Raw genomic sequence first — 16,346 nt, forward strand, 5'->3', positions numbered from 1 at the left:
CCATTTCTCATCCTTTGGAATTTGAGGTTCCCTCAGGGAGGTCTGGCTCCGCGGCCTTGAGCACAGATCCCAGACAGAGGAGTAGAGAGACGCACTCTTTGCCTAGGCCTTCTGGAAGCAGGATGAGAGGGTAGTGCCTCCTAAGCCATATCTAGGGTGACGACACACTCTGGGGCTGGGATCAAGGTCCAGGCTATCATGAGAGTCAGTGCTCAGCACAATATGAGGATTAAAACCCATCTATGATTAGGGTCAGGGTTTAGTTTGGGACCAGATCAGAGGTTAGCCTTTAGGGACACATTTTGACATCATGTAAGGGCACAAGACAGCATTGCAATTACTTCCTTGAGCTTACTGGAGCCTGACCCTAAGCACTGAGGTGGCTGATGTGAGGGTGTCCTCAGGCTGGTGCTGAGGAGGGGAGGGGAGAGAGAGAGGGAAGACTAGGCACGTACCTATAGCTGACCTCTCCGGCACAGAGGCGTTGAACACCTGGCGTGTAAACACAGGCCAGTTGTCATTTATATCATGCACCTTGATAGTGAAGCTGGAAGGCTGTTCCAGGTTTGCGTTGGTGTTCTTGTCCACAATGAGGGCAGTAAGGAAGTACTCAGGGACCTTTTCCCGGTCTAACCTCTCAAAGGCAAGCACATCGCCTGTGTTAGCATCGACCCCGAAGATCTTGCCAGCAAACTCTCCTTGGAGCACATACTTTGCATTCTTACGGTTCACGTTGGACTTGATCTGGGGAAAGAACAGGCAACATGAGCTGGGAATGGGCACTATGTGTGCACACATGAGTGTGTGTGCTTTTGTGTGGCATGCATGTATGTGTGCACACATGAGTGTGTGTGCTTGTGTGCATGCATGCATGTATGTGTGCACACGAGTGTGTGCTTGTGTGCATGCATGCATGAATGTGTGCACACATGAGTGTGTGTGCTTGTGTGTGGCATGCATGTATGTGTTACACATGAGTGTGTGTGTGCTTGTGTGTGTGCATGCATGTATGTGTGCACACATGAGTGTGTGCTTGTGTGCATACATGCATGTATGTGTGCACACATGAGTGTGTGCTTGTGTGCATGCATGCATGAATGTGTGCACACATGAGTGTGTGTGCTCGTGTGCATGCATGCATGTATGTGTGCACACATGAGTGTGTGTGTGTGCTTGTGTGTGTACCTGCGATGCAACGATGCTGACCATACATACATGCGAGTAGTGCTGATTAGGGATGCTAACTGTGACACTGACATTCTAAACAACTTCACTAGCAAGCTCGTCTTCACTAGGTCACTGCAAGCATGGAAGTGATGGACCTTTCTTAGCTGTGCCCTATGCCTAGAATGGAGCCTAGTAACACACTTGCCATCAGAGAATAAAGAGTGTCTTTCTCCCTAAGAAGACATGCGTTGTTACTATCTCATCTTTAAAATGGACCTAATTGGATTCCTAAGGTCGATTTGCACCAATGGGTACATCTTCCCACGCAGAAATGAGTGGCAGGAAACTTTGGCTTCTCTTGTTGTCCCTTGCAAAAAACGGGACATGTGCCAGTGATGTACTGGAGTTGGTTTATATCAATATGACTTTGAAGACTTGGCTAGAATTGGGGAAATATTTGTGATCTGGCTGTTAAGCGTGGCCATATTAAAAATGAAAATATCTCAGTGTACAGTGAGACAAATCATTGTAACAGATGGTTTGTCGACCCAGGATTTGAGCATTTGGAACCAGTCTAGGAAACATACCTCTGGAGAGGGTGTGTCTGTCGTGTTTTTTCTAGAGAGCGTTGACAGGAATGAGCAGGTCCGAACTGAATGCGGGCGTCACCACCCTATGCACTGGCTTAGTGAAGCAGCTGTGCCATCTCCCTCTGATTTCCGACTATAGATGCTCGTGCCGCTATGTCTTCCCCGCCAAGATGGACTGCACCTTTGAACTGTGAGCGCAGTTAAGCTCTTCCTTCCTGAACTTTTGTTAAGAATTTTGCCACAGCAACAGAAATGTGACTCATACAGATATATGAGAAGCAAAGATTTACAGATACTCAGAATTCATGTTTCTAACCATGTCCCGGCACTTGACCACGTTTTTTGAGGTTACCGTGTCTTTTATGTGAGTATAACGGTAACATTCAATGGGGTAGGGCCATGTATACCTTGTACTAACTCTGCCTTCAGGGATGTCACAGCATCCGCTTGAAGACAGAGTATTTACACTGTGGGAATTGGCAAGTTCTGCACACTCCCTGCAAGACCAGATGTCAGACATTTATCAGCACAGTAAGTATTGGTCCCAGTAAATTTGCTTTTGGAATGATGCATAAAATACTCTCTTCTTGGTGATCTACAGTGTCTAACTTGCAGAACAAACTCCCGTGAGCTCTGTTTAACTCAGGATGTCCTGTACCTCTTAGACCACTGAGCCTTTTCTCTTTTATAACACATACTATTAATACCTTAAGGGTAAACTATGTATGCCTAGCACCTTGCACTGAATATTAATGAGGTAGATGAGAGTAATTGCTAATGACAGACCCACAAGTCAAAAGGTAATAGAAAGTTCGAGTGCTGAGTATTTTTTTTTTTTTTTTTTTTACAACCAGAGGATATTCGGTCTATATGTTTATAGTATTTCATGAGTTCAAAATAGTACTTTTTTAGAAGGCTAGAATGACCCAAACAGAATTCCATTTGAAAAAAAAAGCAAACAAACAGAAATTGGATGCCTACCAGGTGTCAGGCACACTATTGAACCCATAGATACTCAAGGCCCATTCTGGTGCTCAGAGCTGAGGCTGACAGCTCAGGGGCAGAGCCTCAGATCAGATGAAGCAATAGTCTTGTGTGCAGGGGTGCAGTAAGAACTAGTTAAGAAAGTGGGAGAAGAGAGAGGGTGGCCACGGTCAAGGACAGTAGTCTCTGGGGAAGAAGAAGATTCCAGAAGCGTGTGGACCAATCCTGGGAGCTCTAGAACTGTCCCTAGAGTGTAACAGTTGTTCAATAATTGGAGCCTCTATGAGGGTGCTGTCAGCTGGGTGGAAGGTCAAGAAACCAGATGGCAGAGTCAGAGAGGATTCTGGAAGGTGAAAGACGAGAGGAGGGAAGACCCTTTCCCTCAAGTGGGTACTGGGAGGCAGCAGCAGCTGGGACTAGCTGAGATCCTAGAGCAGGAATTGTGGTACTGCAAGAAGCCATGTTCCAGCTCTGTAACCTGTGGCGTGCAGGGTGGTAGGGGATGAAGAAAAGCAGTAGCCTGAAACCCCCCCTTACAAGACCCAAATTAACATGAGATACTAACCAGTCTTAACCAGGAACTGTGAACTGCATGAAGGCAGAGTGGACAGAACAGTGCAGATGTCACGAGTGTCCTTCTCCCCATAGACCTTCTTTTATTCCTTCCCCTCCCTGAATCTTCTCTTTCCTTCCCCTCCCCCACACCTCCCTCCCTCCCTTCCCTTTCTTTTTTCTTCCCTCCTTCCCTCCTTCTCTCTCCCCCTCCCTTCCTCCTTATTTTCTTCCTTTGACAAGGTATGTCTTTGTAACCCAGGCTGGCCTTGAACTCGACATCTTCTTGTCTTAGGCTACAGAGTGCCAGGGTTGGAGCACGCACTGCCATGATTGACCCAGTATTATTTAAACAGATGATAGTTTTTTTACAGCTTAGATTTAAAGAAATCTTGAGACATCAGTGCACAGAGCTCCTTAACTTACACAGATTTCCTTGTTTCCCACCTTGTATCTATGTCCCACTCACCACCCAAGATGCCATTTCGTTATGGTTTCATTTTGGTGGTGACAGTTTCTGAGAGTCTATTTTTTGATGACCTTGACGGTTTGGAGGCATGATGGTTAGGACTCCCACTGGATGCTCTTCCATTTAAATTTCTCTGTTTTTCTCACCACTGAACTGGAGTATAGATTTGGCCCCGCCCCCTTCTAATATCATTGTGTTTGGGTGAAATATCGCAATGCCAGCAGCTGTCCTGCCCTGGCAGACTACTCCCAGTTCCCATTGTCCATCCAGGTTTATAAACAAAAGCTCCAGACTTTGACCTTGATAAACACTCGCTTCCTTCAGATTGTGTCCTCAGAGCTGGGAGGGGACCTTGGAGTCCTGTGTTTGTGTCTTGTACATACTCTTCTTTTAGCCAGGATGGGGATCACGTGCGGTTCCTTTAGTCCTCTGACCCCATGTTAGGTACCAAATAGGTTCAGTCATCATAAGACACAGAGCGCCTGCTACCCTTCCAAAGCATGTCCTGTTTGGCTCTGCCCTCCACTTTCTGATAGCTCTTCATGACTCATTCTTCAGACCTCCCTCACGGCTGACCATTCTCCTCAGAGGATGATTCACGGCCAGCTACCCATTGGGAAAGCAGTAACTGGACTAATGCTATTTCCCTCTATGACACAGAGCTCTCTGTGTAATTCTACATGTGCGTCTTTCCTTTTGACTGGTCAGGGGGCAGGATTTACATCCACCAGAAAAAAAATCCATTTTTGGAAGCCAGACTAGCCCATGTGCCCAGTCATGGGGGTGTGGGTGGGGCTGTTAGTAGACACTTCCCAGACCACCCCACCTGCTTCCTTTAGCAGGAATTGGGGAGTCCATTCTGGTGCCCTGCCCAGACTTGTGTCATCCCCTCAAAGGTCCTCTTCTACCTGTTTCTGTATCTTCACAACACTCCTCTCCACACAGCTTGTGGGGTTCTTTGATATATGTGGTTTCTCTAGATGTCAGGTTCTCAAACTGTAATCATTGACCCATGCCCTGTCACCTGCCCAGACGTAGGAGTTGTGAAAAATTTGGCAACACTGAATCATTTCTTCATGCACCATGATCAAAAACATAATTCATAATCCAACTTGTGATAGTGTCTGTGACATTGTTTGCCTAAGTTGTATCACAAAACTTTGCTGCTGCCTTGGTTCTCCACACAGAACATGTGCACTAGGAGGCATTGTGTGTGCAGTAGGCATTGTGTGTGCACTAGGCATTGTGTGTACACTAGGCATTGTGTGTGCACTAGGAGGCATTGTGTGTGCACTAGGCATTGTGTGAGCACTAGGAGGCATTGTGTGTGCACTAGGCATTGTGTGAGCACTAGGAGGCATTGTGTGTACACTAGGCATTGTGTATGCACTAGGCATTGTGTGTACACTAGGCATTGTGTGTGCTCTAGGCATTGGGTGTACACTAGGCATTGTGTGTGTTCTAGGCATTGTGTGTGCAGTAGGCATTGTGTGTGCACTAGGAGGCATTGTATGTGCACTAGGAGGCATTGTGTGTGCACTAGGCATTGTGTGAACACAAGAAAACATTGTGTGAGCACTAGAAAGCATTGTGCATTCACTAGGCATTGTGCGTGCACTAGGCATTGTGTGTACTGTTGAACTACATAACACCAATGAGTGACACCTGAGACACTTGGCTCAGATTTGACACTACTGCATGGAGTACAGTGACTTTACTAGGTATACAAAGTTTTCTGTTCTTTTTTTTTTTATTTGATACATTCTTTATTTATATTCAAGTGATTTACGCTTTCCTGGATTCCCCCCTCCCCAAAAGTCCCATAAGCCCTCTTCCTTCCTCCTGTTCCCCAATCCACCCCTTCCCACTTTCCTGTTTTGGTATTCCCCTACACTGCTATACTGAGCCTTTCCAGGACCAAGGGCCACTCCTTCTTTCTTCTTGGACATCATTTGATATGTGAATTGTGTCTTGGGTATTCCAAGCTTCTAGGCTAATATCCGTTTATCAGTGAGTGCATACCATGAGTGTTCTTTTGAGACTGGGTTACCTCACTTAGGATGATGTTCTCCAGTTCCATCCATTTGTCTAAGAATTTCATGAATTCATTGTTTCTAATGACTGAATAGTACTCCATTGTGTATATATACCACATTTTCTGTATCCATTCCTCTTTTGAGGGATATCTGGGTTCTTTCCAGCTTCTGGCTATCATAAATAGGGCTGCTAGGAACATATGTATCCTTATTACATGCTAGGGAATCCTCTGGGTATATGCCCAGGAGTGGTATAGTGGGGGTCCTCTGGAAGTATCATTCCCAGTTTTCTAAGGAACCGCCAGACTGCTTTCCAGAGTGGTAGTACCAGCTTGCAATTCTAAACTCAAGTCCAAGTGGATCAAGAACCTCCACATAAAACCAGACACACTGAAACTAATAGAAAAGAAACTGGGGAAGATCCGTAAGGACATGGGCACAGGGGAAAATTTCCTCAACAGAACACCAATATCTTTTGCTCTAAGATCAAGAATTGACAAATGGGACCTCATAAAACTACAAAGTTTCTATAAGGCAAAGGACATTATCAAAAGGGCAAAACAGCAACCAACAAATTGGGAAAAGATCTTTACCAACACTACATCCGACAGAGGGCTTATATCCAAGATATACAAAGAACTCAAGAAGGTAGCCTCCAGAGAGCCAAATATCCCCCTTAAAAAATGTGGTACAGAGCTAAACAAAGAACTTTCACCTGAGAAATATCGAATGGCTGAGAAGCACCTAAAGAAATGTTCAACATCCTTAGTCATCAGGGAAATTCAAATCAAAACAACCCTGAGATTTCACCTCACACCAGTCAGAATGGCTAGATCAAAAACTCAGGAGAAAACAGGTGCTGGGGGAAGTTTTCTGTTCTATAGAAACAATGATATGATTGAAAAAGACCTTTAAGGATTACATACACACACACATATCACATATATGTATATATTTATAGGTGATAAGCTTTAAATGTATATTTATATTTAATATATTTATATCCTTATATATTTATATTTATATATTCTTATAGGATATATATGTATTCATTTATATAGTATTATTATTTTTCTTGAGACATGGTCTAACTGTATCCTTGGCTGTCCTGGAACTTGTTACATAGACCAGATTGGCCCCAGACTCACAGAGATTCCCCTGCTTCTGCCTGCCAAGCACCCGGATTAAAGATATATGCAACCATGCTTTATAAAATAGACACTCCCCTGCCACAATTCCTCGACAAATAAGAGTCAACATTAGTGTGTGTTTGAATTGGATTGTGTCAGGTTAGTTGATTTTTTTTTAAATTCTGTTTGAGTTGTTGGCTTGAGTTTCATTAAAAAAATAGTTAAATGAATGTTATCTTTGAAGAAAAGAATTTATAAAATAGTTCTAAACATGCTTCTGCCATTGTGTGCTATGTTTTTATGCAAAGCAGTGTTCTTACACTGAGTATCACAGAATTGAAATATTGAGCCAGGGTGCCTCACCTTCAATACTAGCTCCTAGGAGACAAAGGCAGGCAGATTTTTGTGAGCCTGAGATGAGCCTGATCAATAGTGAGTTCCAGGCCAGCCAGGGCTAAAATCAAGACTCTGTTCAAACAGATAGACAGAAATAGAAAAAAAAAACATCTATTGTTGAATACACTGAATCCATGCCAGGCAGTGTTGGTGCATGCCTTTAATCCCAGCACTTGGGAGGCAGAGGCAGGCAGACTTCTGAGTTTGAGGCCAGCCTGGTCTACAGAGTGAGTTACAGGACAGCCAGGGCTACACAGAGAAACCCTGTCTCGAAAAATCAACCAAGCAACTAAGCAACCAACCAACCAAACCAAACCAAACCAAACAAACAAACAAACAAAACACTGAATCCAACATTCCAACATGCTTTATGCCTATAATATCAAATGCTTAGCCAAATTTTTTTGAAATGTTTGTGTGTGTGTATGTGTGTGTGTGTGTGTGTGTGTGTGTGTGTATTAGGGGGAGGCAGTGTATATACACATATAGGTGCATACATGTGGTAGCCAGAGGACAACCTTGGTTGTGTTTCTGAGCATTGTCCACCTTTCAGGGGGGTACAATATGGTCTCTTACTAGCCTGAGACTTGCTAAGTAGGCTGGACTGGCTGTTTTCCAACCCCAGGGATCTACCTGTCTCTACCTTCTCAGTGCTGGTGTTGTAAGCAAGTACCTCCATGCCTGGCTTAACAATTATTTATACAAAAATAAGTATCAATTTCACTATGGTGCAACTCTGCTTTCATTTTAATACATGATAGTTACATGTATACCAAAGAATTGTCTAAAATTAACATTTCTTCATAGTTTATTATCAGTCAATGTTGACCTGCATATCTATTTTATATGTCTATATAACCTGTTACATAAAAATTCCTTGGGCACATAGAGGTTTGTAAATGGAAGAAGCTTGAGAAGGCACACTCTAGGCCCAGGCAGAGGGTAGTAAATGATTTATGTAATGAGCCAGATAGAAAACAATTTTGTCTTTTTGGATCATAGAGTCTTGGTCACAGCACACTCAGTGCTGCCATTATAACATGAAAGCAGTCATGGGCAATCAGTAAAATAATTAATGTGGCTGTGTGCCAATAAAACTTTATCTATAAGACCAGGCAGAGGGCCATATTGGTCTCTGGGAAGAAGTTTCTACGTCCCTACTATCCAAGAGAGTGGTGAGCACAGTTTTGCCCAGTGCTGTCTTCCTAGCGCTCAGTCCAAAGCTTAGAACTGCTTATTCTTTCTCTAGTGCTCTGATCTGTCCTTGTTATAGCTGGAGTGTGGATTCAAAGACCCTGGTGAGACTTCAACGCTGGCAGCTTTCTTCCTCAGGGCTTAAAATGCTTAATCCATCACTCCATGACTGCATGTAAAATCCACTATGTAGCCATTCCCTTGAATTAGAGTGGGTGATTTTGATGTCCATGGCCATTTGACATGGCGAGAAGATTCATGGCTTGTTTAGATAGTCTCCAAGCTCTTGGGAGATGGAATTCTGTTGGTTATATTTTAGAGTTAGACAATGAATTCACAGACACTGACACTGCTTCTCTGGAGGTCAGGCCTGGGTCAAACACCTCATGTGTAGGGGGTCTTAATATTTGGGGAGCTGTGTGGAATCATGGGGAGTCTAGCAAGTATAATAAGATAATCTGTGCAAAGAAGCCCCTCTCCCCATTTTATTTTATTAATGGTGGTAGGTATTAATTCAGGCTAGCCTTGAACTCTTGATCTTTCTGCTTTGGTCTCTTATGGCTGGGATTTCAGGTTTACACCACTATACTTGATGAAAAAGTTTTTTTGAGAAGGCTCAGGGCCCAACCAAAGTTGGCAGGCCATGCCCTGGGTAATTGGCGTTGTTACCCATGTGACTTTGTAGAAGGCTGCTAAGATCTTTCCTGACCTCTAAAGCAGGAACATCGAATGTGGTGGCCTTAGCTGATTCTTCCCTCAACTCTGAGCCTTGAGGCCAGGCTGGTCTCTTTAGCTTTAGCACAGGGTAGCCTTGTTAATGATTGCTGCTCTGCAGATCAAAGCATGGGAGAAAAATGAACCATGATGCTCACAGCTGCTTCTACCACAGTTACAGCCCTCATCACAACCATTCTCTTCTACTGTCCATCACCAGGACCGTTCACCACCATTGGCACCACATTTCCATAATTACTGCCTTCTCTGTCCTCTTTACCTTCACCATCACCACTTCCACCACCTACTCCTTCACTCTCGGTCATGTCCACCACCACTGCTGAACCACCATGACCACCAGTAGCTCTGTAACAGCCTCCACTCTTGTGGTAGTTTGAATAGGAATGGCCCACATAGGCTCATATATTTGGATACTTAAGGAATAGTATTAGGAGGAGGTGTGGCTTTGTTGAAGTGGGTGTTGCCTTCTTGAAGGAAGTGTGTCACTGGGGGTGGGCTTTCGAGTTTCAAATGCTCAAGCCACACCCCCTCTCTCCCTGCCCCTGTAGATTCAGATATAGAACTCTCAGCTACATTTCCAGCGCCATGTCTGCCTGCATGCCGCTGTACTTCCCGCCATGGTAATGATGGACTAAACCTCTGAACTGTAAGATAATCTCCAATTAAATGTCTTCCTTTATGAGTTACCTTGGTTACTGTGTCTCTTCACAGCAATAGGATATTGACTAGGACAACTGTCATCTCTCATTATCTACTCCACTAATATTACGGCTTGAAAGTGAAATGACTCCCAGAGACTTGTGTGTTTGAACACTTGATTCGCAGCTGGTAGCACTGTTTTTAGAGGCTGTACAAACTCTAGGAGGTAGATCCTTGCTGGAGGAAGTAGGTCATTAGGGCGGGCCTTGAGGTTTTACCTCATGGTCCTACTTCCTGTCCATTCTCTGCTTCCTGACTGAAGATCACAACATAACCCTCTTCCTCTCACTTGACCCATCCTGCCTTCCCTGACATAATAGACTGCATCCCTTCTTATCCTGTGAGCCAAAGTAAACCTTTCCTCCTTTGAATTGCTCCTTGTGAGGTGTGTTAAATAAAAGATAATAACACTATAATCCAAAGACCCAGAGAAGTTAGGTAATAAGGAAAGGTCTAGTGGGGGACACACGGATCTTCCTGGGAATAGGAAGCAGAATAGATTTTGTGGAAGGACTGGGGGCAAGTGGGGATAGGAACAGGAGGGATTGGGTGGGAGAGGGAGGAATGGAGGGAGAAGGTACAGGGAGAGACTACTGGTCTATAAAAGGGGGTGATATGGAAACCTAGTGCAGTGGAAACTTCACTGGAAATGATGAAAATACACGAACAAAAAAAGTCAATGAAGTGACACCTAATGATACTTTTCTATACTCTAGATCTTCGAGTATCCCAGTCATCACCAGAGAGGCTTCCTACAGCAGCTGATGGGAGGTGATGCAGATAATGGAGAATGTGGAGCCTGAACCAGCCCTCTTCCTTAACCAGGCTAGTTGCCCAGTGGTGGGACATCACACCAACCCAGCTTCAAAACCTGACCTGCCTGTGAGATGTACTGGGACAGTGGTGACTCCAAGCTTGTGGGGGTGGCCAACCAATGGCTGGTCGAAGCCTGTGTCTGACACTGCCTGATGACCAGGAACCAGACACTGGATGGGTCGGAGGTCTAGGCTAGAACCAAACACAACTGACAAAAGCAAAGTAAAAAGTCAATGAAGTGATACCTAATGGTATTTTGTTATACTCGAGTTCTGAGAGTCGCCCTATCACCACCAGAGAGGCCTCCTCCATAGCTGATGGGAGCAGATATGCAGAGACCCACAGTCAAACATCAAGTGGAGCTTGGGGGTCCCCATAGAAGAAAGGGAAGGAAGGATGGTAGGAGTCAGAGGGGTCAAGGACGCCAGGACACAGCCCACAGAATCAACTAAACAGGGCTCATATGTACTCAGAGACTGAATTAGCCATCACGGAGCCTGCCTGGGTCTGCACTAGGTCCTCTGCACACGTGCTTTGGTGTTCTGGTGGGACTCCTCGCAGTGGGTGTGGGGTTGTCGCCGACTCTTCTGTCTGCTTATGCGGCCTTTTCTCTCCCACCGGGTTGCCTCATCCAGGCTTGATAGTAGGGTTTGTGTCTTATTTCATCTTCTTAGGCCATGTTAAGCTGATACCATTGGGAGGCTTGCTCTTTTCTGAAGGGAAATGGAGGAGCAGTGGATAGAGGAAGGGAGAGGTGGTGGGTGTGGGGAGGACAAGAGAGGGGGAGGCTGCTGTTGGGATGCATTGTTTGAGAGAAGAATAAAAACAAAGGAAAAAAGAAAGAAATATGAAAGTGACTAATACAACTGTCACCATCACTGCCACAGCCATCCCTACCACCAGCCATGGTCCCTTAGGCTCAATGCCTTGGCCTGTGGAGAGACAGTATATCTTGGTAGAAGTATGTGGCAGAGGAGACTGGTTCACTAATGACATCCAGGAAGCAAAGGGAGAGAGGTGGGTCCAGAGGTCTCATATCTCCATCTGGGGAACATCCCTAATGACCTAACTTCCTTCTCCTAGACTTCGCTCCTCAAGATTCCGTCATCCTCACTGGGGCCATGATCTTTAGCACATGCTCTTTAGGGGACACTGAAGACCTAAATATAAAATTCTGTTTCAATTGATTAATTAATTAGTGTGTGTACGTGTATGTATGTGTGTGTGTATATGTGTGTGTGTGTGTATGTGTGTGTACCTCTGAGGACAACTTGTGGGAGTTGTTTGTTTCTTTCCTACCAAGTGGGTCCTGGCAATGAGTCATGAGACTGGACACAATGCCTCTGCCCACTGAGTCATCTCTCTGGCTCATAAACAAGCAAATGAAACAAACAAATTTTGTGTTTGTGTGTGTGTGTGTGTGTGTGTGTGTGAAGGCAGGTGTGCATCTGTCACAGCACATAATCAGAGGTCAGAGGACCACTCTCAGGATTCTCTATTCTCCTGCGTTTCAGTCACCAGTGAACTTGAGTCACTGGTAACTGCATAACAGGACTCTTATCTGTTGCAACATCTCCAATGTGATGTCAACACGGCCCTGAGTGATGACATCCTGGCTCTGATGACCAAGGCCTCCTTGGTCATCTCATAACACCAAATGAATAAGAGTCCCATCTGTAAGAGGTCCGTGCGGTATCTACAGTTCCTGCATTGCTCGGAAGAAGTTTCTTCTGAGAGTGAGGGAAAGGTTCTGAGCCTTTAAGAATAAAAGCTGAGCTGGAGTAAAAGCCAGGTGTTGCAAGATGCAATGATACAGGGCACACATTCCTGTTTTATAAGGGAGAAAGTGTGATGGTTAGTGTTAATTACCAGCTTGACTGGATCTCAAGTCACTCATGAGACAAAACTCTGGGCTCACCTGTGATTATCTATATGAGGATGGTCTTTGGACATTCCTTTGAGGGGTTTTCTTGCTTCTGTTAATTGAGGTGGGACCACCCGCCCTGTTTCGAGAGGGACCATTCCCTGGGCAGAGGTCAAGGACTAAATGCGGTTGAGAAAGTGAGTCGCGTAAGCATTCATCGCTTTGTTCTTGGTGGTGGATGTAATATACCCAGCTGCTCTAACCCCCTGCTGCCTTGGCTTCCTCGTGATGACGGAGCGGACCCTTGAACTGTGAGCCAAAGCAAACACTTTCTCCCCAAAGTTGCTTTTGTTGGATTTAAAAAAAAAATATCACAGCAAATAGAAAAGAAACTAAAACAGAAAGGAAGAGTTGGACTCACTTAAGATAGAATCCCAGCGTGGAAAACATCAAATCTCATAAGTTCCGTGTCTAGCGTCCAGGGCACAAGGCAGAAGGATGTGAGATCCAAAGGGCTTAGGTAGCCTGTCCCCCCGCGGCTTGTCTGAGTGTAGTCTCTATGGTGTCTCCCTTGATCTGGCTCTATATCTGCATTTCTGGCGTATCTAACTTCTGGGAATCCCCATTAGAGATTCACCTTCATTCTCCCAGATTCGTAGACCTTCTCAGGGGATGCCTTCACAGACTCCAAACCTACCATGCTATGTAACTTTCCAGGTTTTCCTTTGAAATTTTGGTAGAAGCCTGTGACCTTGCAATTGTTGTATCTGCATACCTGAAATCCAACCTCATGTGAATGACACGGAGGAATAAGGCTGGCTTCAGAAACAGCCAGACTCCCTTAGATCGTGTGCTCAGTGGCCTCTGGGTACCTGACTGGTCAAACACAGGGAAGGGGAATCCCAATCCTATGGAATGAGTCCATAGTCAGTCCTTTGACAGTAGGGTGTTCTGGTGTTCTCTTCTCAAACAAGACAGATGGGTAGTGTCCTGCTGATTTCTGAGATGGTCTAAAGGCATCTTTCTTATCGTCTCTTATACTGTTGTAAAGTATTTGGCTTATTTTTAATGCACCAACTTAAAGGCTCACAACTAAGACCTTGCCTTGAGTCTTAAAAGGCTGTATTACTTTGAGCCCGTGTAAAGAAGAACAACATGGAAAACCCACAGCAAAGCTAGTTTGTTCAGCTCATGGTATATGGGAAGCAGTGTGTGTGTGCGTGTGTGTGTGTGTAGGGGGATTGGAGTCCCAGTATCACCTTCAACTTTACACTTCTAATGATCTTCCACTGCGCCTGACTCCCTATAGAACCACAGGATGATACAAAATTTAGTGTGTGACCTTTGGGAGACATCTTAAGGTCTAAATTATAAACTCTCTCACCAGCTCGTTCAGAGCACTATCACCATAGCCACCACTGTTACTCCCATTGCCACCTTCTTTTCTATCAGTATCGAGATTATTGTTATCACTATCCCCACCGCCATTAGCCTACTCACCTTCCCCTTTACCATCCTCACTATTGGCACCATCACTACTATCATCAAGGTCAACATTGCCAAGAGTGTCGCTATTACAATGATCCTCACCACCTTAACCACCCTCATCTTCTCACTTATTATAACCATGATGGTCATCATTAACATTCCCATCACCACCTTCAGTCACTGTCATCATTGCTACCACCTTCACCATCACCACCATCACCATCACCACCATCAACAATACCACTACCACCACTACTACTACCATCACCAGCACCACCAGCACCACCAGGACCACCACCACTAGCACCAGTATCAGCACCACCACCACCAACATCACCACCAGAAGCAGCAGCACCACCACCACCACCACCACCACCACCACCACCACCATCAGTAGTACATTAACTCCCTTACTTTCCCGTCACGATCGTAATGATACTTAACATTACTATCTCACCATCATTGTCTTTATTATCTTTCCTTTATTTTCACTGGCATTACCATCATCACTATTACCATTACTATAAAAACACCTTTACCACTATCACCCCCACCATCATCTCATCTCTCATCTCAACTGTCATCACTGTTGCCAACCCAACCACTAACTCTCTCACCTTCTTTACTATCGCTACTATTTCCTGTATGTCTACCACCTTCACCACCATCACTACCATCATCATCATTACTAGCACCACCACCATCATAACCACCACCACCATCACAACTACCATCCTCCTCCTCCTCGCCATCATCACTTTTCTCTTCCCTATCACGACTATCAGCATACATGCCACCTTCTCCATTATCACCACCCTGTTCAGGGACAACCACTCCTATATTCATCACCATCTTGGCTACATGGCCATGACTATGGTCCAGTGTTGATAACGACCATCACCCTGGAGCCCAAGGCTTACCTTTCCCACATAGTGGGGCAGCGACTCATTTTTCTCTTCATCTATATGCATTTGGTTCCAAATCCAGTCTCTCTTTTGGCGGTGGTGGGCAGGCAGCATGTAGGGGGTGTCTCTCTGGGGGACGTTAGGGTCTGCCATTGCTGCCACTGTCAGCAGGCCCAAGAAGGTGCCCAAAGCAGTGGCCAGCTCTGCGAGCCTCTGCATCCTTCCTGGAGGAGCTGATCTATGGAAAGAGGACAGACACCATCAGGACACAGTAGCCACTGTTCTCTGGAGCAAGTAGTTAGCTCTAGGAACCGAAGTGTTTTTGTCTCTCTCCTTTATCTGTCAGTCAGCTGACACTAGCAGACTGATACAGTGGTCTATGCAGGGAAGGCAAGCCCTTGTACCCACAGAGGATGACGTGAAAGCAGATGTGGGGGCATGAGATCCCCAGGAACCCGGGAAGGATACCGGGAATACTGACGTTCAAACTCACAAAGCATCATGGAGGCACTCAGAATATCACCATTTTACCAGTGAGGGTACTAAGGCACAGAGAGGTTAACTTCAGCTGAGAATGAAGCCCCAGCCAGCATCTGACCACAGCCGGTCACCTCCAGAGAGTGCTCACTATTTGCCTGACTCTGTTCTGGGTGCTTTAGACACATGGTTCTCATTTACTTTGCTTTCCAGCCTCCAAGGTTGGTATAACCAGGACCTTCATTTTACAAATGAACGGAGACACAGAGACACTTAGAAACACCCCCAAATCACCCACACCAACCAAGACTTGGGCTAAGTCTGTGTGCCTCAAAATCCCAGCTCTTTCCCGATGCCTTCCGCACCCCGGTAGCTTCACAACTTCTCTGAGGTAGATTTGGTGGCTCCTCTAAACATCTCCAGCTCATTACAGCCTGAGAGCTCCTCTGGCATTGTTGTTGCCTATGAAACTTCAAATATCTTTTTTTTAAAAGTCATTTATGTGTACTTGTCCCACAAAGCCTGGAAGGGGGCACTGGATCCTCTGAAGCTGGTATTACAGATATTACAGACAGCTATGAGCCGCCATGTTGGTGTTAGGACTTTAACCCAGAGCTCTGAAGCCTTGAGCCACTTCTCCAGCCCCAATCCCAAATACTTAAATCCAGAGGTTAGCTCCTCACTCTAGAACCCTTAGGTGATGGCCAAGCAGTGGGGTTGTATTGGGAGAAAGTTGGGAGGAGACTGGCGTACACAGGGCTGGCTTCATAATTTGTGGGTCCAGTATAAAACAGAGTATGGGTTTCCATTTTTTTTTTAATTAGAAAAGTTGAAATAGAAATGA

General features: G+C 45.2%; 1 protein-coding gene across 2 annotated transcripts in view; it reads right to left on the reverse strand.

Annotated features, from left to right (window-relative positions):
- The window catches only part of Cdh5 (cadherin 5), a 43,219-nt gene that overhangs the window by 16,676 nt on the left and 10,197 nt on the right, over positions 1 to 16,346 (reverse strand). For both annotated transcript variants that reach the window (XM_052166500.1, XM_052166501.1), the window contains exons 2-3: positions 15,041 to 15,263; positions 456 to 744 (exon numbers count right to left, since the gene is read on the reverse strand). In XM_052166500.1, the coding sequence (XP_052022460.1) occupies positions 456 to 744; positions 15,041 to 15,244 (493 nt within the window). In that variant the 5' untranslated portion in view covers positions 15,245 to 15,263. The remainder of the gene's footprint in view (positions 1 to 455; positions 745 to 15,040; positions 15,264 to 16,346) is intronic.

The sequence above is a fragment of the Apodemus sylvaticus genome, chromosome 21 (assembly GCF_947179515.1).
Source record: "Apodemus sylvaticus chromosome 21, mApoSyl1.1, whole genome shotgun sequence".
Lineage (NCBI taxonomy): Eukaryota > Metazoa > Chordata > Mammalia > Rodentia > Muridae > Apodemus > Apodemus sylvaticus.